Source organism: Hippopotamus amphibius, chromosome 4, assembly GCF_030028045.1.
Source record: "Hippopotamus amphibius kiboko isolate mHipAmp2 chromosome 4, mHipAmp2.hap2, whole genome shotgun sequence".
NCBI lineage: Eukaryota > Metazoa > Chordata > Mammalia > Artiodactyla > Hippopotamidae > Hippopotamus > Hippopotamus amphibius.
The window spans coordinates 161,479,637-161,502,729 of NC_080189.1; the positions used below are offsets into that span (position 1 = coordinate 161,479,637).

At 47.1% G+C, this 23,093-nt stretch overlaps 1 protein-coding gene across 4 annotated transcripts in view; it reads left to right on the plus strand.

The window, feature by feature from the left end:
- The window catches only part of IFT43 (intraflagellar transport 43), an 81,962-nt gene that overhangs the window by 40,899 nt on the left and 17,970 nt on the right, over positions 1-23,093 (plus strand). For 3 of the 4 annotated variants that reach the window (XM_057732763.1, XM_057732764.1, XM_057732765.1), the window contains exons 4-5: positions 17,249-17,281; positions 17,949-17,995. In XM_057732763.1, coding sequence (XP_057588746.1) covers positions 17,249-17,281; positions 17,949-17,995 — 80 coding nt within the window. Of the gene's footprint in view, positions 1-12,546; positions 12,562-17,248; positions 17,282-17,948; positions 17,996-23,093 lie in introns of all 4 variants that reach the window. The other variant, XM_057732766.1, reaches the window with a different exon arrangement.

Consider the following 23,093-nt stretch of genomic DNA (forward strand, 5'->3'; position numbering starts at 1 on the left):
TAGGAGTATTGAGAATTTACTTTCCACATGCTGCTCTGAGCCACAAAGATCCCAGAATTTGTATGACATGGCAGGGGTCCTGGGCACCATGGGTGAGCAGTTATTTCGTTCTCAGCGAGGTTGGTCAGACATCAGAGATGAGTATCCAGTACTGGATGAAGTCAGATGAGGCGGTTACATGCAAGATGGTTGAGAAGGGCAGGTCTTGGGTAGTGCATCCTTTCCCCGTGGCCGTGGCGCCGTGCCCCTGTTTCTGTGGCTTTTGGAGACGCGCATGCATGTGTGCTTTTCTTCCACGTGGCTTCCAAGATGCAACAGGTTCAAAAAGTGTGGCTTCAGGGCCAGAGCAACAACATATCTTTTTAATATACACTTTACATTTGTTTGTTCTGTGGGGCTCCCCATAGAGGAATTTCTTGCTTCGCTCTCAAGTTATGTTCAGAGCCTGGATGGGAAGATGGTAGAGGAAGATCTAGATAATTTTTTACTTTAATGAACTTAGAGAATTCACAGGGTTTTTAAAAATTTTTGTTTCTGTTTTTTAGAAAATTGGAATTTAATTGCGTTGTTTATTGCCCTAAATCATTTACATTCAGTAGGATTTGCAGATGAAATAAATAATAGCAAAACGTTGTATAATTGAAATAACCAGTGAAAAATAAGTGTCCTCATGAAGTAGGGAAAGTGTGTGATTTGTTGAGCTCATTCTAATCTTACTCCCTTCCTGTCTTCAAATACTGGTGTTGTGCTGGTAGCTGTTAAGTAGGGAGGAGTGAGAAGAAGGGTTAGATGATGGCAGGACTCAGCTGAGCTGTCCTTTCCTACTCAGCCCTGAAGTGTGCACAGCTGTGAGGTTGCTTACTGCACGTCACCTTCACAGTGAGCATTTGTTCGTTCCGTGGACATGTGGACGGAGCGCTACCCCTTGGTCAGTACGTGCCCCCCAAAATTCAAAAAATAAAAAAGGCTGGGATATGAAATGGAAGTTTCTCTCCGGTTCTTGTTCTCCCCAGGCACCCAGATTCCCTTCCTGGAGGCAACCACTGTTCACCAGTTTTTTTTTGAGTTTCCTCCCAAAGATACTCTATGCATTTACAAAAAATATAGGTTAATGTATTCTTTTACTCCCCCCCTGCCCCCCCCGTAAATGGTAGGTAGCATATCCGTTCTGCATTTTTCTTTTATCATATTACAGTATTTCTTGGTGATCTTTCTGAATCTCAATACAGAGTAGAATTGCCTCATTTTTAAGGGCTGCGTAGCACTCCAGATTTTCCTATCTCAATGAAAGTAATCATGAGCAGACAATAGATGTGATATTGGTATATTCCCAGGCTGTAAAAGGAGACTTGCAGTATTTATTCATGTAATAGCCATAACATGACTCTTTGGAAAGTATCATAAAGGCTTCAGATATGGTTCATATAGATTCCATAGGCTAGGGAGGAAATAGGAACCATAACCTTTTTTCCACTGAGAACTGGGGGAGGGGCATTTTCATGCATTTCCATTTGGGTGGATAAAAGTGATGTTCTACATTATATTCATTGCAATTTAGGGCCCAGGATGGCTTGTCTAGTGTCACAAAACCAATTTATTTATGCAAATGACTAAATATGAAATAATTGGAATCTTGCAATTCTGTCAGGCGCCTCCCAATTGAAGGTGATAGCAGCAGTCTGTTCCCGTTAGCGCCGTGTGGAGTAGCATTTGGATACTTCGCTTCCCACTCTGAAAAGTGGAGCAGTCTTCCTGACAAGTGGCCCTGGTCAGTCCCTCCCTGGAGCAGAGGTGGGCACCTGATGCCCAGGGAGATGAGGAGGGGCGCATGCAGTGACTTGAGGGGAACTTGTAGCCTATGCGCGTGCACCAGGGAGAGGACAGCTGAGGCCCGAGGCTACACAGCACACAGCAGCTGTGTTTCTAGGGCTGAAGTCAGCAGTACTGCTTCCCAGTTGTCTGTGGGGAGGCCTATAGGAGGGGCTGCCAAAGACTGCCGAGTACAGGCCCCAATCCCTACCTCATGCAGAGCCCGCTCCCAGCTTCCCTGCCAGCCTTCTGCTTTTCTTGACCAGTTAAGCTACCCTTGAGTTTTATTTTTGTGATTGAGAACCACTAGTGGTTCTAGAATGAGTTCATAGCATGTCCTGTGAAGGCTTTGACTTTTGGCCCTTTGCAGTGTGTAGTTTTGCAGAAGTGCAGATTCTCCTGTGACTGGAGCTGGTCCTTTCTGGGAACCAGCGGTAGGATTGTAAAGGAGGAGGGTCTCCGAGGGTCAGGAAGGAACTGACAGGTCCACAGAAGCATCCTTTAAATGGCACTAGCCAAAAAGCACAGCGTCCTGTGGAATATTCCTTTGTCTCTCTGAATTATCCCTTAGCGTGGAGGTCTTGAAACTAGAAGATTCTGTGTAATCTCCTGTCAAATTCTGATGTCTCTGCAAGTGCTGGTCTGGAGTCTGCCTTGAACCCCCTCCATTGCTGGGAAATTCAATGGATACATTTATATTTTTTATAAAGTCTTTTTTAGTTGTACAAACAAACCAAGGACACTTTAATGATATAAAAATTCAAACAAGAGACAAAACTAAGTTTGAAACTACCATCTCCTCCAATCCTAGTCATCTCTCTAGAAGTAACCACTTGTAACTGTTCATTGGTATCTTTTACCAACAATAGGTATATATTTTTACACAATAGATACACTTACAGAAATATATTTATGTAGTTGTCCCTCAGTATCCAAGGTGGGTTGGTTCTAGGACCCCCACAGATGCTCAAGTCCCTTATAGAAATGGTGTGGTATCTGCATATAACCTACACACATCCTCCTGAATACTTTAAATCATCTCTGGATTACTTATTATACTTAATACAAAGTAAGTACTATGTAAATAGTTGTAAGTACAATGTAAATGCTATGTAAAGAGTTGCCAGAATGTGGCAAATGAGTTTTGCTTTTTGAGATTTTTTTTTTTTTCCAAATATTTTCAATCCATGATCAGTTGGATGCACAGATGCAGAACCCATGGATATGGAGGGAGGACTCTATGTGTGTGTGTGTGTGTGTGTGTGTGTGTGTGTGTGTGTGTGTGTGTGTGTGTGTGTGTACACGTGCACACAGCCTGCCCCCTGCGATGTTTCTTAAGCAGCTCATCTTTAGGAAATTTGCAGCTCCATCCTGATCCAGATTCTGTCTTCTGGGGCCATGTTGCAGAACCGTATGTGGACAGCCCACGTCTTGCCCAGCCCTCTTGTTGTATGAATAGGGAAACACACACACACACACACCATTTATTGTGGCTTTTGTGCCGAGTGCTGTGCTAAGCACAGTTGTCTTACTTTATCCTCAAAACACCCCCATGAGGTAGGTGGTGTTATTATCCCCACTAACAGATGAGGAAACAAGTTCAGAAAGGCTAACTAACCTGCTCACACTCACACAGCTAGTAAGTAGCCAGCAGGATCTGAACGCAGGTGAGTCTGACCGCGGGGTCATGTTCTTGTTCCCTGAGTCTCGCCACCTTCCGTTTTGTGCCCTTGACCCCTGGTATAGTGCCTTTGCACTGGGCGGAGCCTCAGCAGATCTTCCCAAGGGCCATCTTGTTCCCCTGTGGGCGGAGCAGCAGGGGGTGAACGCATGACCTCGGGCTCAGCTTCCCTGGCCACCTCCCTGCAGAGCTGGCTCCGGGCAGCCAGCCTCGTGAGCCGAGGGGAAGGTGAGCATGAAGGACGCAGCCTGCGTGCTGGGGCACAAGCCAAGGCCATGCCAGTCCCGCCGTTCAAAGGCCTAATTAGGCTCGTCATTAAGTTCAATTAGGCGTCGGAAACGCTCGTTCCTTCTAAGCCTGCTGTGCCCTCCAAGACCTGGACCCACTCCCAGGCAGTCAGCGTGGGAGCCGGTTCTAGTTACAGGTTTCGTCCGTGACTCCTTCCGAGGCCAAGGGCAGAGCTGTCCCAGAGGCGCTCAGCTCAGAGGCAGGAGCTCCAAATGCACATGAGATGCAGCCAGGCATCCGTCTCGGATGCCATTCCTGAGCCCATCTCCGGTCACCCTCCTTCCTTGGGGCCACCCCTTCCCCATGCACGTGTTAAGAGTCAGGACATCTGCCTGTGTGCTAGTCCCATCTGCCACCCACCTGCCCTGTGACCTTGGCACAGGTCGTGTGAACTCTTTGGGTCAGGGTTCCCAAGGGGTTTGGACTAGGTGATCTCACAGTTCCCCTTGCAGCTGTAGGATATCACAATTCTGGGAAATCATAGATGTTCAAGCCCTGTGTACCCAGGATTTCTTTCCACTGAGCACTGACGAGGAGAGAGAGGAGGGGAGGTCCATGGTCACCTGATGCCGCTAGCTCAGCACTCTTGGGCTCTGTCTCTTCAGCCTTAGAACTGAGTGGTCTCAAAGGCCCTGCACAACTCAGAAAGAGTGTTTGCCCTTCTGAACTGTGCTTTCTAGACAGCTGCTTGAAACTAGCCATTTTGGTCCATGAATCATGGCCTTGAAGTGAAGCAGTCGACAAACTCCAAGGTGAGGCAGGTCTCCCAGGCACGGGGCCAGTGGAGGAGGCATAGATGTGCCCCAGTGTGTTTGGAGTGAGAAGAGCGGGAGGACGGAAACCCTGGGTTTGCCTGGAGAAGTAAAGGAAGTAGATGGACAAGGTAAGAGAAGGGCCCTCATGCAGGGCCTTAAATTGCAAGCATATGCTTTACAATGTCAGAAACGGAGCCACTGACATGTTGCCAGGTGTGTACCAGTGGTGCAAGGGACACATTATCACACCTCTTCTGAACGCCTTTTTGATGTGACACGATCTCGGGGTGTCCGCAGGCGTAAAAAGACATCCATTTCTCTCAGTGTAGAGGCCTCCTCTTAAGGGTTGTGTCAGCTCCACTCTGTATAGCGGACAAGCTCTTCTCTTTCTAGGCTGGAAGGAGTTGTGGAGAGGCCTGCTCAGCTTTTCCCCTGAGTTTGACACCTTTTTATCTGGCAGATTTTGGTGATGTCACTCATCCGTTTCCTGGGAATTGTTCTCCTCTTGTATCCATTTCAAATCATTGCTTCCTCTTATGAGACTGTATATTGAGGTTACCTAATTATTATGATTACATGAGGTTGGTTTTTCCATAGGATGTGTGTTCCTCCTTGCCTAGAGTGACTGCTCATTTGCCACTAGTTGTGCCATATTAGGTTGAATTCATCTGCAGACAGCAGAGAACCCCATCAACAGAGACCTAAACGGAAAGAGGTTTGTCTCAGAAAATAGAAGGTCGAGCGCTCTGTGGTCCAGGGCTGCTGTGGCAGCTGCACGTTGACAGCAGGGACGGAACGCTTCCCGTCATCCTGCCCGCCACCCTTAGCATGCGCCACTTGGTCATCATGCTCGTGCCTCGTGGTTGTGCGATGGCCGCTGTACCTCCAGGCCTCGTGTCTGTTTTCCAGGCAGGAAGAATGGAGGATGACATGCAGCTGAAGGTGAAGGGCTCTTTCTTAGCAAGAATTTGTCTGGTTCTTGTGTGGGGGCAGGATGTGCTTTCCAGGAACTGCTGCATCTTTCTCATTGATCAGAAGTGTGGGGTATGCTCAGTGCGAGAGAGGCTGGGGAATGGAATATTTTTAGCTGGGCTCATTGCCGGCCCAAGCAAAATTGGGGTTTGAACCGAGAGGAAGGGGGCATGACTTCTGGATCGGTACCACATTGTTTTCTGTGGTCAACCCCATCAGGCTGAGCTACAGAAGTCACTGGACGAGACCGTCCCGCTGGGTCAGGTGTGCTAAGGAACATAAAAACAGTCTCACCTAGTTCTGGAAGCTTCTCAGATGAGAGGAATCCTTTGGAAAGGACTTGAAAGCCAGAAAAAAGTCGCTTTTTAGACAGGGATAAACAAAAGTGGCCGAAGGGAAGGAAGGGAACCAAGAGGCAGAAAAAGTAAAAGCAGGAGATGGCTGGCACGAGAGAGGTGCACACTGAGAGGCTGCAGGGTGAGCATGGTGGCTGAGTTGATGTTGTGGGAAGCGGTGGGCAGCCGGCGGAGAGGCTCTGGGCGCTGGGCAAGTTAGTTCTTGTGTGGGCGGGTGGGGGGGGTGTCGATGGGCGGCGGCCGGCCCAGTGGGAGGGTGCGTCTGCAGGGCGGGCTGCTGGGCATGTCGGCCGAGGGGTCCAGGCAGGTTCAGCCAGAGGCAGCAGGAAGGTGGGAAGCAGGGGAGCGGAGGGTCTAGAGGCGCAAAGTGTGACGCACACCTGGCCGGCACCCAGCTCTGGGCAGGGATTCACTTACAGGGTTGGGGAGGAGGAAGACAGCATCCTGAGCCAGGATTAGCAGCACAGGGAGTAGAGACTGGAGTGACAATAGTAATAGTAATAGTAAGAATAATAGTGGCAGCAGCAGTGACTGGTCACTCTACTGTGCTGAATGTTTTGTGTGAATTAATTTATTTGATTCTAACCACAACCCTGTGAAGCAAAATGTGGTATTATCACCAGTTTTGCAGAGTTTAGGTGACTTTTCAAGAGCACACAGCCGGTGAACGGTGACACCCTGATTTGAACCCTCTGACCCCAGAGCCCGTAACCAGCGCCAGCTGAGCCTGGGACCTTGCGTCCTCCCAGACCTGGAGAAGAGACGGCTGATTTCTCAGGGGCCCTGTTGGGAGGTTCGGAGGGTCAGCAGGTCCAAACAGATACCCTCTTTCCAACTGCTTAGAGGGAAAGGAAGTAGAAAGGAGTCCTAGTGAGGGGGGAGAAGGCAGCCGGGCAGGTCAAGAGTGGGTGGACTGTTTAGAAGAGGAGTGGAGAGGGAAGGTAAAGGTTCTCTAGGAAGTCGGGAGAGTGGTGGCAGGTTATGACAAGAGAAGGGAGGACCAAGGAGGAAAATGCCTTACATTCTTAAGTAGGAAGAGAGTTTGTGTTAACCTTGTTATCTCTAGAAATGACTGAATAAGGGGAAAGGGCTTCTCCCCGCTCCTTTCCCTCTTCCTTCCTTCCTCCCCTTCCCTCTGTGGGCAGTTTGGTTTGTTTGTTTCTCCACGACGTTGACTTTGGGGTCTCCAAACCAGCACGTTACAGTGATTGCAGTTTTAGGGCTGGATAAGCCAGTTGTGGGAAAGCGGTGGCTCAGGAGGTGTTAGAATAGGAGATGGTGTTAATGGGAGCAGATGGGGACGGGGGCCAGGGTCTGGAGAGGCCAGGGTCACTGTCATTCACAGAGCCAGGGAGGGACCTGAGAGGTCGTGGAATGTGGCCCCTTCGGTTCAGAGGTGGAGAAGATGAGGCGTGGGGCGGTTAAGTGGCTCAGGTATAGAATCTTAAGAGTTAGACAAGCCCTCAGGTGTCACCTTGCCCTGCCGCCCAAGGTCATACAGCTAATTAGTGTCATCGAATGTGCCCTTCATTCTGCAGCCATGTCACCCTCCAACCTTGAGAGCTGCACGCATTTGTATCAAGTTCATGAAAAGGCCGTGCATCACACTATTTGTGCAACAGCGAGTCTGTGAGAATAAAACTCTTTTCTGCAGTCCTCCGGGACCCTCGCAGAAATGAGATGTTGATCATATGAAGCAATCTTATGGAACAAAAAAGCTTTCAAGGAAAGAAGTTGTGTCCCCTGAGCCAGCCAGTCTGCTCAGGGGTAGGCACAGCTTCGCAGAGCGAGCGGCTAAAAGCCAGCAGCGAGTGACTAGGGACGCCAGCCATTGGTTACAATTCTCAGGATGTAAATGATCACCTTGTTCTCCCTTTGATGGACTCAGTCTCTCAAAAATAAAATGCATCTGTGAACGTCAAACTTGCCTCTTTCCTTTTCTTTTTAGCCTTTTATTGAGAAGTAACTAAAAGCAGTTTTAGCTGTAGAAGCCACAGCCCAGGCAGACGTAGGTATAAATATGCACACGAGAGAAAGCACCCCTCATATAATCTAGGTTTTTTTTTGGTCTCGTGGGTCTGCTGGTGGTTTTACTTTTTGTCCCATCCGCCCTCACCACAGCTGGTTACTGGGGGCTATGCTGGTTTCTCCTGGTTTCACAGTGGTCATTGCACAAGAGGCCATGTTTAGAAGTGCCAGGGTGTTAAGGGAGTCCCCAGGGTGGGTCCTGAGCCTTCCAGGAGGCTGTCCCACACGATGCCCTGCCCGGCCCTGGGGGCCTTGCACGCTGACAGCTGGAGGGGGGTCACCTCTAACGGTAGGCGCCACCTTCCCTTTGAGTGGCTTATCACTTGGGCGAGTTTCAATGTAATTGTGGGCTTTTGGGGGACCACGGGATGTAAAAAAAGGGCAGAGGAAACAATGGGTAAATGTCTGGAAGGAAATCTTTATTACAGCGAAGAACGTTCTCTCCAGGAATAGAAAAGACCCAACCCATTCAGTGTAAATCTACTGTACTTCAGTTTTTTAAAAATGGACTGAAATAAAGGTTTTCAGAAACACTGATAAAAGTTCGCCCCCTGACTTGTGGAGCTATGATGTCCGCTTGTTTCGGTCACCACATCCTATGTAGTTGCACTCTCCGTCCTTATGGCCACATTTCCCAGAGACTGGCCCTGAGTCACAAAGTTACTGTCTCTCCCATCAGTTTTCGGCCCCTCTGATCATATCAGTGGGAAAGTCTCAGTTTGCATCTAGTATTTCCTTAACACCTTTCTAACCTTGCTAATCTACCTTTTTAACAAAGAGGGAATACACTCAGACTTTTGGCAAATAGCAATATGTAGCTATAATAAGATAAATTTTGTGTTTTATTTAAACTCTATTATTAGTTTTTTATAATTACCTTCTCTATGGCTGGTGATGCTAAATTTCCATTGAGAATATAAAGTTTTCTTTTAAATAAATTTATTAAAGTGAAAGTAAGGAATCAACTTAAAGAAATATAATCAACTTAAAGAAAATCAACTTAAAAAGCATATCAACTTAAAGAAAATATAAAGTAGATGCAGAAAGTACACAGTTACAGCAAAATTCATGAAAGTGGAATTTGAAAATGGCAGACATTTGGGCAACACTGTCCGGTAGCACTTCTTCCCAGAGGCTTTTCCTCCCCATCCTTCCCCAGCAGGAAGGATAACAGAACTTCTTCCACTTTACCCTCCGTGCTGCTTTTATATCGCAGGATGTGTGGTGAGTTGCCTGTTGTTCATTGCAGCCTCTCTAGATTGTCTTAGTAACTTGAAGGGAAAAAAAGGGACCCAGTGAAAATTTCTAGCCCCATAGTTTCCTCCTGATCCCTGACCAATGTCAGCATCTGTGTTTTTGGAGTTGATACCAGCGTGTACGAGCATCTTCTTCCAGTCTGGCTGCGCAGCTAACCAGCTCTGATGCCCTTCTCACTTTCAGCCACCACCTCATCTGTGTTTCAGCCACACCAGCTCCCCTGCTGTTTTCTGAGCACACCTGGCTCTTTCGTACCTCCTGTCTTTATTCAGGTCGTTTTCTCCAGCTGGGCATCCTTCCTGCAGCTTTTCTGCTGCTCACAGGTCTGCTTAATCTTTCAGTTGGTATGTCTTCTAGGAAGTCTCCCCAGATTACCCCAACCGGAAGGGTCAGTTCTCTTTTTAGTGCTGTCATGATGTTTTGCTCTAACCTCTCTGTCCATTAAGAATGGGGTGTAATAGAATTAGCAACAGATGAGGGATTGTTGGTTTCTAGTTCCATCTCTGTGTCCAGCTAGCTTTAGGGCTGTAGTGAGGTGGCTTTAGTACTTCCTGGTCTCCATTTCCTCACCTGGAAGATGCACAGGCGGGATGGTGGCCGTAGTCTTTCAGTCACTACAGTATGTGAGTCTTCTGGAGGCACTACTGTTATCTCTGTAGTGTTCTTTTCTCCAGCCAGGATGTAAAATCCTGAGCAAAAGGTCCCCAAATCCCAGTACCTCCCATTTGTGCCTAATAGATTATTAGTTACCCAGTAAGTTTTCTGAATAATGTTCATTTGAGATACCTAAGATCTAGAGTTCTAAACTTTTCCATTTTTAAATTTACTCATAGCAGGCATACACATACATTATTATATGTTCCCATAAATATTTTTAGCTACCAAAACAGTTTCTATATATTTCAACCCTTTTTCCTCCTGATAAATTCTTTAGCGTTTGAATTGGAACACAGATGTTATTTTGAATCTGAGCAGCAGGGGGCAAACTTCACCCAGGAATTGCCTTGTAATTCACTATCCCTTCAACTTGATAGGGCTTGGGAGTCTACAGATAGGATTTGGAAGTTGGTTTTCATCTTTCTACTAGGCATCTTGTTTGTTGAGAGTGCCAGCAGGAGCTAAATATGCTCTTATATGACCTAAAACCCCGAAGTGCCAGCATTTGGGTGCTGGGGAGTCCTTGTTTGTCTTTAAAAGAAGGGAGGAGGTGCAATACCTGCAAGTACATCTGGACACTAAACATATGAATGGCAAGAATTAGGAACCGTGGGGGGAAACAGTGGGGGCTTCAACTTTCAGGAGAGATTTCAATGAGGAGAAATCTGTTGGCCAAAGGAAATGTCGGTTCATGAGAAATAGCTGGCTTTTAATCAGTATTATAGGCGTGGGGACATCTTTGAGCCGAGGGACCCCAGCTAAGCTGTCCACTGCCTGATGCTGACTGGACATGGTAGCCGAGATTACAATGGCTTTCTCCTCTGCTCAGATTTGGGTTTTGGCTGTGAAGGCTCATTTGGTGGGTCACACAATTTATAAAGTAGAGCCTTGGTGTTGGATGTGCTAGTGATGTGTTATATGACCTGGGACAAATGACCTCCCCTCTCTCGTGCCTTGGTAAAACTGACCTCAATAAGGTTTGGAGGCGCTTATGAGATTTTTATTGGACATTTAAGAATTATGAGGGTAGAAAACCTCGCAAGAAAATGGTATTTTGACTGCTTTTCCTCCAGAGGAGTGATATGTTTTGAAAATATAAGGTAGCTTTGGCTTCACTTTAGCTGTTTTCTCATTCCTGCTCTTCCCCTTGCTAAGTGTTTATGAATTTGGCCTCTGGCCGCAGAGTTTCTTCTTTTTGTCCTGGGAGCCCTGTAAGCTTCTAACTGTGGCTTTAGCTCTTCTCTCATGGGCAACAAGTTGCACTAGTAACCATTTGTGCAAACCTTTCACATCCTCCTTTGGTTAGAAGCTGTGGCCCAGGCAGGATGGTCCAGCAGAGGGCCTTCCACTGAGACGTCAGGGCTCTGGATGCCCGGCACTTTGCTCTGTTTCAAGCCTGTGCTGTCTTACAGCAGGGAGGTGAGTCTAGGGTCCAATATGTGCTGTGGATATTAAGAGACTTCAAGGACACTTCCCCCCATTTATCCCAGTTATGTCCCCTGCTAAAATAGGTTAACGGTGTCTAATTAACCACTGAACATTGTCATGCTGCATAAAGATAGCATCCTGGCTGTTCTCTGAGCCGTGGTATTTTATCTCCATTTAGATCTCTGCAGTATTCCATTAAACTCGAGAGCAACATTTTAACTGAGATGATGTCTACATTAGGGCCGCCTTTCACCCTTCAGCACGTGACCCGTGTAGGCAGCAGCTGAGGCCTTCTGTCTGATGCAGCAGGGCGGGCAGAGGAGACGGACCCTGCAGGCGGACAGGGTTTTTACATTAAGGTCCTTCTCTGCCACTGAGCCCCAGCGTGAAACCGAGGATCCGGGATCGGGCAGTGGTGCTGCGTGGCTGCAGGCATGGGATGTATCGGCGCCGTCAAGCTTGTCCTCCACTGACCAAGTCAGGCCCGGTGGAAGTCAGCGTGGTCTCTAAATGCTGGAAGAAAGGAGTTGCATTTGAGCAAAAGAAGTTAGAAAAGGCGAGTACGTGGAGGGAAGGGTGACCTGGCTAGATGGGGTCTCCTTTCTGCCATGACGTGAGCTGTCATGCTGTAAATAAGAATGCATGATGAATCACACAGAACAGTTAAACCAACATTAACTACCACATGGTCAGGCCTGACAAAGCTACAGTGCTACTGTAAGTCCAAAGTATGTCCTCGTCTCATCATGGAAGATATTAACTGAGTTTGGAGCAGAGTCTATAGAATGAGCCTCTCTACCAGTGTAGAACTGCCTGCGTGCCTGTATCATGTAGGACTATGAACTGGGCTTTGTATTCTGGCCCTGCTGCTTTCTAGCTGGGTGACCTTAAGCAAGTTACTTTACTTCTCTAAGCCCCAGTCTCCTTATCTGTAAAAGGGAGCAGGTTAAATAAGATAATATGATATTAAATAAGGTAATATGTAATCGTATATCTAATATATAGTGTTATATCACAGTAATATATAAATAAGATAATATAACAATACCTGGCACCCAGCCTGGGAATAGGCTCTCCCCTGAGAATCAAGGGTGAATGTGTAGAGCCCAGGAGGAGACACCTAGTGTGGACTGTAGAGAAGCAGGGATGAAAACAAGGATGGGGCTGGTTGAGTGTGGAGCCAAAGGACTGGACTTTACAGGAAGGTAGGGAAAACCAGACAACACCCTTATCCTTGAAGTCTCCACCTGGGAACTCAGCGTTTAGAGAACAGGCAGCTTCACATGAGGCTGAGTGATCTTAGAGACTTGGAAAGCGCCACACAAAGAGGGTTGTGGTTTCCCCTCTTGCCAAGTCATCGACCAGTTCCGGCGCCTCCCTTGCTGCAAAGCAGGAGGCCAGGGTGCCATTACTCCTGCCACCCTGTCCCCACAGGTGGGAGGTGAGGGAGAACACTTACTCTCACTGTCTGGAGTTAAAGCTTCATTCTGCAAAATGGCCAAAGCGATTGGCAAGTGATGGAGTAGCCCTTAAAAAGAAACCTGGCATTTAATTAACTTTTCAAAGTACTGGTTCAGCAGCCTCTGTGTTTTACATTTTGAGTATTGAACAAGCATCCCTAATCAGATCTGAATTGCTTCTGGGCCTCCCCGGGTGGAGAGCACCTGCTGGGCTTTTACGAATACCACGGAATCCTGTCTGTCTGAGTTTCAGGAGAGCCAGCTCAGGGTCACTGGGCAATGGAGCCTTCAGTCTGTGAGGCCTTTTCCTTCCACCTCTCAGCCTGTAGGTCAAGTCAGAGTTCATTAACACTTCTGTTAAAACAAAGTAGGCAACTCAGAAGGGCAAGGCAGAAAGGCTTATGCTTTGCTGCTTAGCTACTAGAGAGTTCAGCCTACTCTCTGAAATAAGGTTTCAGGTAGTGAATCTCACATACGTGACTGGGTTCCATTTCTAGAAATCACTACCTCAGGGGGCCTGAGGTGAAGCCTAGCACATGCATACTGCAGAATCTTCCCAGGTGTGATTCTCTTGTGTGCTGCTGGTTAAGAACTCCTGGTATAAAGGATGCTCTTCAGCTTTCAATTAGCTGTCTGTTGCCTCCTGTAAGTATGGAAAACCTATGAGCACAGTAAATCCAAACAGATGTCAGGGTGCCCAGGGGACATCTAAAAATCCGCGGGTATCCATTTGTGAAAGGGTTTGGGGCAGTGCGTTTGGAATCTAGGGTGGGAGGTGGGAGATAGGAATTCCCATTTCAGCCTCGTCACTGAGCAGCTCTGTGATGTGGACGCAGCACACAGCCGGCTGCCCGCTGTCCCGGTCAATCAGTGTGTACAGAACGGTGCTCCCGAAGCCTGCTTTGCCTCTTTTCCAGAGCTAATGCCGATAGATGTGAAAGTCCCTGAAGGATCCCCAGAAGTGCCCTATCTCTGTGCAGTGGTCTCACCAGTCGTATAATTGTCAGGTTCCCAAACCCTCTAAGAGCCACTTCTGGGGAAAGAGGCACGGGGGCCACAGGGGCAGTAAGAGACCAGAAGCCCGGGGTGGAGCTGGCTGCAGTTCCGCAGTCCTCCTGCCTTGGGGCTGGGCCAGCTCACACCGTTTCCCCGGAAGTGTGTCAGTGAGGAAGAGGTGACCCAGAACCCACGGTCCTCCCCATCAGCCTGCACCCACCCACACCGTCTGCGGGTGGTGGGGCTGCAGCCCCACTTCCTTCTCAGGTTACCTACCCTGGTGGGCAGGGATGGACCACCAGGTTTTCATTTTTTTTTAACGTGTCACCAGCAATTTAAAAATGCACTCTACATCGTGCCGGGGTATATCTGTAGAGAAAGCTGAAAAAAAATTTATGTAATGTTTATCCTTACTATTTGCAGTACACTCCCTTCACTGTTCTTCGCTACGAAAAAAAAAAGAGAGACAAAAAAGAAAGGCTGGTGGTGATCCTCTCACTTGATTCACAACTCACTCATTGTTCGTGACCTGTGGTTTGAAAATCCTCATGCTAGATTTCGCGTCACTGGGTGGCCTGAGGTGCCTTTGGGGACTGGGCAGGTAAACACAGATCTGTGAATTGGGGGGTTATTTCCAAATAGCACGGTAAATGATATCACTGAGGTGCACAGACGAGTTGTTTGCGTATTCACCGTCCTGTAAAGAAATGTACTGTCTGTTCTCCTAAAGCATGCTTCCCGCTTCCTCTTTCTTCCTCACTTTTGGTAGCTGCGTGGCTACAGGAAATACTTTACTTGCCTCTTAACTTTTGTAAGAAACGCAGCAGCGCAGGTTCAGGGGTAAAGAGCTAGTAGGGAGGGAGTCGCGGGAGGGAGGGCGTATGGGGATATGTGTATACATACAGCTGATTCACTCTGGTGTACCTCAAAAGCTGGTACAAGAGTGTAAAGCAATTATATTCCAATAAAGAACTTACAAAAAAAAAAAAAGAGCTAGTAGGGTCCCCCAGGTGCTAGGGAGGGTGGGCGCTCAGGCTGGTGGGGAGAGGGGGGGCGGGGGCGGGGCAGAGCCCAACTTCCCTGAGTTTTCCTTGTGGGAATGCAGGCCCAGTGTGGCCAGGGCTGTATTTGAAGAATTCAGAAATCTGGATTTTTGTGTATAAAATCTCCCAGTTTGGATGACAAACTCACGTTAAAACAAAAATTAAATCAAACCAGAATAAGCAGCAGTGTGGTGCAGCCCAAACTTACCTGCGAGCTAGGTACGGCCCAGAAGTGACCAACAGTTTCAAAGGCACAGTGTTTCAGGACATTTCTCCAGGGCCCCACCCAAGTCCCCACTAGCCTTTCCATTTCCCGAGCCCAGAACCTGCTCTTTCTGGCAGAGACATTGAGAGACACATGGACTGATAGACAGAATGCCACCTGAGGGCATCACTGCCCTTCATCCTTGAGGGCTGTCTCTCGTTCTGGCTCCCTCCCTGAGGGATGAACTGAGATGCTGCGGGAGGATCCTGGGCTCCCCCTGGGGTGAGAGGGAGCAGGGTGTGGGCTCAGCGGCAATGACGCTGAACGTGGACCTCAGCTCCTTTTCGGGTGACAGTGGATTAATGGCAATTAATCAGCCCCCCCTGAAGAGCGGCGTTATCGTTATTGTCTCCCTCAGACAAGATCACTGCTGCTTTCGCCCTGGCACATGGCTTAGGAAGGAACGATTCTGTCATGACTCCTGAGGGTCATCAGAGATGGAGCTGCCTCTTCTGTAAAACAGGAAGGCGCCGGCCCAGGCTACCCAGCCTTTTTAATCCCGTTATTCTTCTCTGATTCCCGTTTCCATCCAAGCCCTTCTACCTTTAGTGACATATGACTGGGTCATTCAGACAGCGGGTTCATAGAGTTCAGCCTTACCAGGACAGTTAGAGGCAGTGGTCCTGGGAATGCGCGCCGGGGTGGGGGTGGGGGCGGGGCCCTCCCCCTCCCCCTCCCCCACAGACAGAAGGCAGCGGTGCTGGCAACAGGGAGTGGGGGGCGGGGCGAGGAGGGTGCTGCATTTAGGACTCCTTTGGCTTTGACTTAGAGCAGCATCAAAAACCTGGGTCACCTGACATCACCATGGTGGGGATGCCCTGGGTACCGGTGCGGTTTCCCTCTGTGCCCCTGCTGCTGCCCTGAAGGTGCCACTCGCCCTCCTACCCCTAGTTGCTCCGTCTCTTAACTTGGCCCTTTAAGAGTCAAAAACTGCAGCCTAGGAGATCTCCTCAGAACTGTTCCATCCTGTTCTTCCAACTTTACCTACCCATTCACTCCCCCCACCTTCAGCCAAAATTCCTTCCCTCCATCCTCCCTGCCTTCCTTCCTCTCTCCCTCCCTCCCTTTTTTCTCCCTCCCTCCTTCCTCCCTCCTTCCCTGCCTTCCTTCCTTCCTTTTGTCCCTCCCTTCCTCCTTCCTTCCTTCCTTCCTTCCTTCCTTCCTTCCTTCCTTCCTTCCTTCCTCCCCTCCTTCCACCCTCCCCTCCTTCCACAGTGCAGTTATGGTCTAACGTTCATGGGAAGCAGTCTGTTTACACCTAGGTTTAATTTATAATTCTGCTCTTGGGGGAAATTATTTTGTAGAAAGTGCTGGTGGTTCCGATGTAGCTCTTACTGGGAGGGCCCTCCCGGGCGTCCTGCCTCCTGGCCATCATGCCTTTGCCACCACCCTTTGCCCTCGATCATCACGGTGATTGATTTCTGACTTAAAAGAATTCATAAAAAAGGAATACTCTGTTATCACAGAAATTTTCACACATATGGAAAAGTAATCTCCGTGTAACCCACACCCTGCTTTAATTATTGTCAGCATTTATCCAGTCTCCTTTAGAAGACTTAAGATCAGTGTTTTTCAGAGTATCAATAGTGACCTGCTTGAATTAGAATTACTGGGAATTAAGATGTATATTCCTGGGCTTCCCTTCCCCAGACCAGCTGATCCAGAAATCTCTCGCTGCCCGGTCCAGCGATCTGTATGTCTGACAAGCTTTCCAGATGGTTCTTATACGTGTTTAGGTTGGAGAACCAGGGCCTCACATAAGCATCTGCATGTGAACAGCCTTCCTGCTCGTGGAATGTCTTACTCAGCCATCATCACTCACAAGGCCTTCAGGTCCTTCACGTGGAGGAGACAGAAAGGCCTGAACTGAGCGGCTAGTTTATCCCCTTTTGCTCGCGGGAAACTACACGTTAGCACAACAGCTCCAAATAAGACCCAAGGAAGTGTTCTGTAAATTGGTCAGTTAATTGTTGAAAGAAAGGAAGGCCCCGTTTCATCTGCACCCTTTAGAGTTTGGAGCTTCTCACTCAACTTGCACTTAAGCTCACAATTAATAAGGCCATAAGAAGGCATTACTGTAGTTTTTCTTACGTTGGTTGTGGGCCTTGGTCTATAAAGAGGAATTCGGACAAATAAAGCACTTGAGTTAGCCTAATCAAACCCCACTTTTGAAATCCCCCTCCAATATGCCACACCAGTGCAGGAGACTAGCGAGCGGGTTCTCATAAACCTTGTTTCTCTTTTTTTTTTCAGGTCAGGAAGGAGGGCTTCTGAAGAAATAGAAGAGTATGTTTCCAGTATTCTTACAGCATCCTGTGGTGACCTTAGTCAACAGTGCAGTCTGGGCGGTCCTCATCTGTTCAGCCTTTGTTGAACGCAGCATTCAAAAACAGACCGTGTGAAGCTGGCTGGGGCAGGGGCTGGAGTTAGGAACACAAGTTAAGGGTTCGGTTAATGCTGCTTCCTCAGCTGAAGGGCTGGACTCTAGCGTTGATGCCCACGTCATGTCTCCCACCCCGTGGTTTTTAGATTGTATGTTCGGGTATCAAGAGTACTGACCCATGGGTTCTGCTTTATTGATGCAGATGGGCAGAAGCAACGCCAGCCTTCTCCACCTAGCCTTCTCCTAAGACTTATATCAAAAAGAAAGAAGGAAGGTTTCTAGGTAAAGATGGAGGGTGAAGATAGGGCCACCGATCTCACACCTGCGGGGTGGGTGCAGTGTCGTATCACGGTTGGCGTGTTGCTGCCTGAGGGATGGAGCACCGCATGACTTGTGCAGCCGTACACGGCAGACCCAGCTGCCGAATCAGGTCTGACCAAGTTGGTGGAGGAGAGTGGGTCCAGAGACATTTTCATTTAGGAGAAAGAATGGAAACAATAAAAATATAGGTTGTTTCTTTCTGTATTTGCAACTCACTTTCTGCTTTCCTTTCCTTCTTTTTGGGGGCAGTCACCGCCTCAGACAACAGAGCCTGGATGGATTTGATGATGGAGGAGGTAAGGTGCCGTAGGAAGTCAGAAGGGCTTCCAGAGACATCCCAGAGCACTTCCTGGGCTACAGTTAAGGCACTATTCGCTGCAGGCTTGCTGGAAACATCCCCAGTGGCCTCATCCTAGCCTGTTGTTTTGCATCTCTGTGTCTTGCTAAGTGCTGCTGCCCCCACCTGGAGGACCTCACCCCCTTCTTTATCCACGAGTCCTCCTTATCCTTCAAAACTCGGCTGAAGCATCAATTCCTCTGAAAGGTCTTCCCTTCCATCCCGCCCTTTCTCTGAATCAGGTGTTCTTTCTCTGCACCCACAACCTCCTAGGCAAACCTCCATTGTAACAACCACCACCACAGCAATAACAGCTAATACTTATTAGGTGTCTATTATATCTCAGGCGCTGTCCTCCCAGTTTATAGATATTAAAGGATTTCATCTTCACAGCAACCCTGTGAGGTATTTCTATTAATATCCCCATTTTATAGTTGAGGAAACTGAAGTAGAGAGAGGTTAATTTGCCTGTGGTCACAGAGCTAAGTGACTTTCACACTATAATTCTTTATTGGCTTAATTGTTCCCCCACCAGGCTCTAAGCCCCTCGATAGTGGACACCGTGTCTTATTTATCTTTGCATCTCTCGTGCACGACACACGGTAGTCAGCTAAAGGCTGACGTTGTAAATGAGGGAGAAATAGCACTTGAATGGCCAGCAGCCATGTCACAGCTGAAGCCTGTGTTCAGAACTCAAGAGAAAAGATAAAGTTTGTGTGTACTTTTCACAAGAAACCTACTAGAGGGGAGGTTATCTTCAGGACCTAACTGATCAAAGCTTCTTTTTTAACCCACATAGTTACCATTTCCACACTATTCCTTTGTGTAGAACTCAATTTCCACTTCATATCATTTTCCTTGTGCCTGACGCACTTCATTTAATATTTTGTTTTTGTAGAGCAGGTCCTCTGGCAACAAGTTCTCTCAGCTTTGTTTGTCTGAAAACGTCTTACTTTTCACCAGATATAGAATTCTGGGCTGGCAACTCTGTTTTTCCTTTTAGAATTTAGATATGTAGTTCATTGTCCTCTGGCTTGCATTGTGTCTGATGAGAAGTCAGTGGTCATCCTTACCTTTGTTCCCCTGTGTGCAGTATGTCTTCTGCTTTTAAGACTTATTTCCCCTTATTCGTTATTTTCAGCAATCATGTGCCTTGTTGCGGTTTACTTTGTGTTTATCCTACTTGAATTTCTTGAGTCTGTGGGTTTATGGTTTTCATCAGATTCAGATCATTGTAGCCATTGTTTCTTTTCTTTTTTTTAAATTGAAGTATAGTTGATGTACAGTATCATGCTGGTATCAGGTGTACTACGTATTGATTTGACATTTGCGTACACTGATGAAATTATCTTCACGATGAATCTGTCTGTCCCCCTATAAGTTATTACCGTTTTATTGACCATATTCCTTATGCTGTATATTACTTCCCTGTGGCTATTTATTTTATAACTGGAAGTTTGTACCTCTTAATCCTCTTCCCCGTTTCACCCCACCACCATCCCTCACTTTGGCAACCAACCTGTTTGTTCTCTATATCTATGAGTCTGTTTTTGTTTTGTGTTTGTTTTGTGTTTTAGATTTCACACATAAGTGAGATCACATGGTATTTGTCTTCCTCTGTCTGACTTATTTCACTTAGCATAATACTCTCCAGGTCCATCCATGTTGTCACAAATGGCAAGATTTCATTTTTTTTAATGGCTGAGTAATATTGCACTGAGTGTGAGTATATATATACTGTATCTTCTTTATCCATTCATCTACTGATGGACACTTAGCTTGCTTCTCAAATTCCAGCTACCTTAGCCCTCTAAACTTTGACCTCTGTCTCCTCAACTCAGCCAGACCTCCCCGTGCTCCACTTGGGATTCCCCGCCCCTGTGCCAGTGTCCAGGAAGCACCTCTAGGCAGAAGCCAGGGTGACTGCAGGGCCCACTTCATTTGTTTCCCTTCCCTCGGAGATCACAGTTCTGTGCTACCTATTGTCCACTGTGTGAAAACACTCGTATCTTGTATCTTTTCCAGTTTTCTAATTCTTTATAGCAGGAAGGCAAGTCCTGTACCAGTTACTCGCTCATGGCTAGAAGTGGAGTCCCAAAGCCTTCTATTAACTAACCTTTGCTTGAAAATACAAAGTGGAGGAGAGAATTAAATCTCTGTGCCTTAGCTACACAGCATTAGGGTGAGGGTCATATAGGACAATTGTGAAATATTCTGGAATGGTGGTTAAAATACAGATTCGCAGGCCACCCACAAAACAGAAGCTGGAGTTGGGGCCCAGGTATCTGCATTAATTTCAGTAAGCTCCCTGGATAAATATTTTGCACACTGAAGTTTGACAACCCTGCTCTAGTGCCTCCAATGCCAGGATTGAGGACTGGAGAAGGAATTGTGCACAAGAGTACTTCTGCCCCATCTCATTCCAGCGGGGTTTGAAGGTAGAAAGGGAGTTACTGGAGGTCAGGAAGTCAGTCTGCACTCTAGAAGTCAGTGAGAGCTCCTGGGCTGGTTCCCATCCTTCTTTAGTACTTTGCTTTGCTTTTCCACTCTCTCTTATTGACAAGCTCGTTTCTTTTTTGCCAGATATTCCTCCGTAGCTCTGCTCACTAGATTCCTCTCGGCTGCCAAATTTCTCCACCCGCTAATCACTCCCAGTGGCCGTGTTCAACAAAGTATCCTGCACTTCTGTCCCCAGAATCTGTTTTCCTAGAGGTGTTCCTAGGATGTGGTTGGTGGCTGCTGTCACACTTCGGGTCGGCCTGTCCTCACAAGTGGGCTGCTGCTTCAGCCCCTGGTTGCACAGGGCAGGGGGCAGCCACCCAGGAGTACGTGCCAGTGGACTCCAGGAGGCAGGGTCCCTGCCAGGTAGTGCAGGTGCAGTGTGCTTGAAAATTGTGATGCTTATGACTCTGAGGTGCTCATTGAATTCGTGGCCTACAGAAGGTTTCTTCACCTGGAACTCTTCTGCACACCTCTCCCCACCCCACCTTGGACCTCACTCCAGCTCCCCTCAAAGGACTTCTGAAATCCCAACTTCTCCATTTTTCTCATTGTGTGAAAATGCTCCATTTCAAGGAGTAATGTTAAATATTACAGCAGAACCCTCTGAATACTGACGTTTATACACATCACAGATGCATTATTAGAATGTTGTGCTGGCTGCCATTGGGGCCTCATCACGTTAGAATCAAATTGTTGCAGCTTTAAGCAGCTCTGTAGGTCATCTTGTCCAAACCTGCCATTTGACATGTTAAGAGATTGAGGCTTAGAGATTATTATACAGAATCGCAGGACTCAAAGGGGAACTGTGGTCTCCTGAATCCTAAGGGAACACTCTGCTCTCAGGCCATGGTGTCCATCAGCACCACTGCCGTCACCAGCGTTACCAAACATCTGCCGTGTGCCAGCTGCAGAGCCTAGTGCTCTACTTTTTTTCTCTCTCTCTCTCATCTAATCCACAAAACAAATCTATGAGAAAGTTTCTTTAAATCAATTTTATTGAGTTCTAATTTGCGTACAAGAGACTGCATCCGTTCAAAGTGCACAGTGTGAATTTTTACAGATGTATATACCCAGTTAAATCTCCACCACCATCAACATACAAAACATTTTCATCACCCCCAGAAGTTTCTCTTGCACTTTCCAGTCCATCCTTCCTCTGCCCCGGTCTCCAGGCAACTATGATCTGGTTTGTTGTTGTTGTTGAGGTAGAGTGGTTTGTAGTTTCTAGAATTTTATATACATTGAATCATATGTATGCATGCTTTTGTGTTTGGCTTTTTCACTCACTGGAATGATTCTGAGATTCATCCAGGTGATTGCGTTGTCATTGTCCTGTTCATTGTTATTGATAATATTCTATTGTGTGGACACAGCACATTTTGGTTTTCGAGTCACCTGTTTTTTTGTGTGTGTATGTGTGGCAGAATTTTCTTCAAAAAATGTTATTACACTCAGATATTAGCAGTACTACCTCTGGGTTGTGGGTTTTGTGGGGGAAACTCATTCTTGTGGTTAACTCCTTCCAAATTTTCTGCATCTATAACTTTTATTTTTTTATTCTTTTAACATTTTTAAAATTTTTACCCGAGTATAGTTGCTTTACAGTGTTGTGTTCGTTTCTGCTGTATAGCAAAGTGTACATATACATATATCCCTCCTCTCTTGGTTTTCCTTCTCATTTAGATCACCACAGAGCACTGAGCAGCGTTCCCTGTGCTCTATGGTAGGTTCTCATCAGTTATCTGTTTTATACATAAAGGACATTGCAGTTGTTCATTATCCCCATTTTCAAGATGAGCAGACTAAGGCAAAGAAAGGTAACCCTGCCGAAGGTCACACAACTAGTAAATCACAGCACCAGGATATGGAAGGCAGCTGTGCTCACCACTATATTACCAGTGCAGCACAGCCCAGCACCAGGATTTGAATGCAGGTCTTGGCTCCAGAGTCCTTGCTCTTGGCCTCTGGGCTGTAACAAATGGCACGACCTCCGCTGTGTTAGCATCTCCTTGCACAGGTCAGTTGTGTCAGTGTCAGCTGCCAGGTGTGTAAGATACAGTGCTGGCATGATTGATAGGATGCTTAATACAGTTTCATTAAGGAAAGAGAGAAGAAGGATACTGTTTTTAGAGAATACCTCTAGTATTCTTCTCCCCTTCATAAACTTGGAATGTGAAATTTGTGATTTGGCCTTTATTTTGGCTCCGGAGGTTTGAAGCATAAAACCCTTTCTTGTCAGAGTGCACTTGATGTTACCTTCTAGGAAGGATGCCTCTTCCCTGGCATAAATCTGTTTTCCATGCAGTTATGCCTTAGTCCTTTAATGGAAAATCAGTTCATATGTTACACTTCACACTCGACTTAGTCCATTTCACTGTATGTGAATGTTTAGAATCCATTATGCAGTAGGAATCATATGTTACATATAACTAGTTTCTAGAATTATCTTTGCTCAGAGAATTACTTGGTTGGCTAGTTAAGTCTGCTCCTTTGAACTTAGAATAACCATTGGGTGGGGAGGCTCCACGAATGACTGCCCTGAACCATCCATAGAC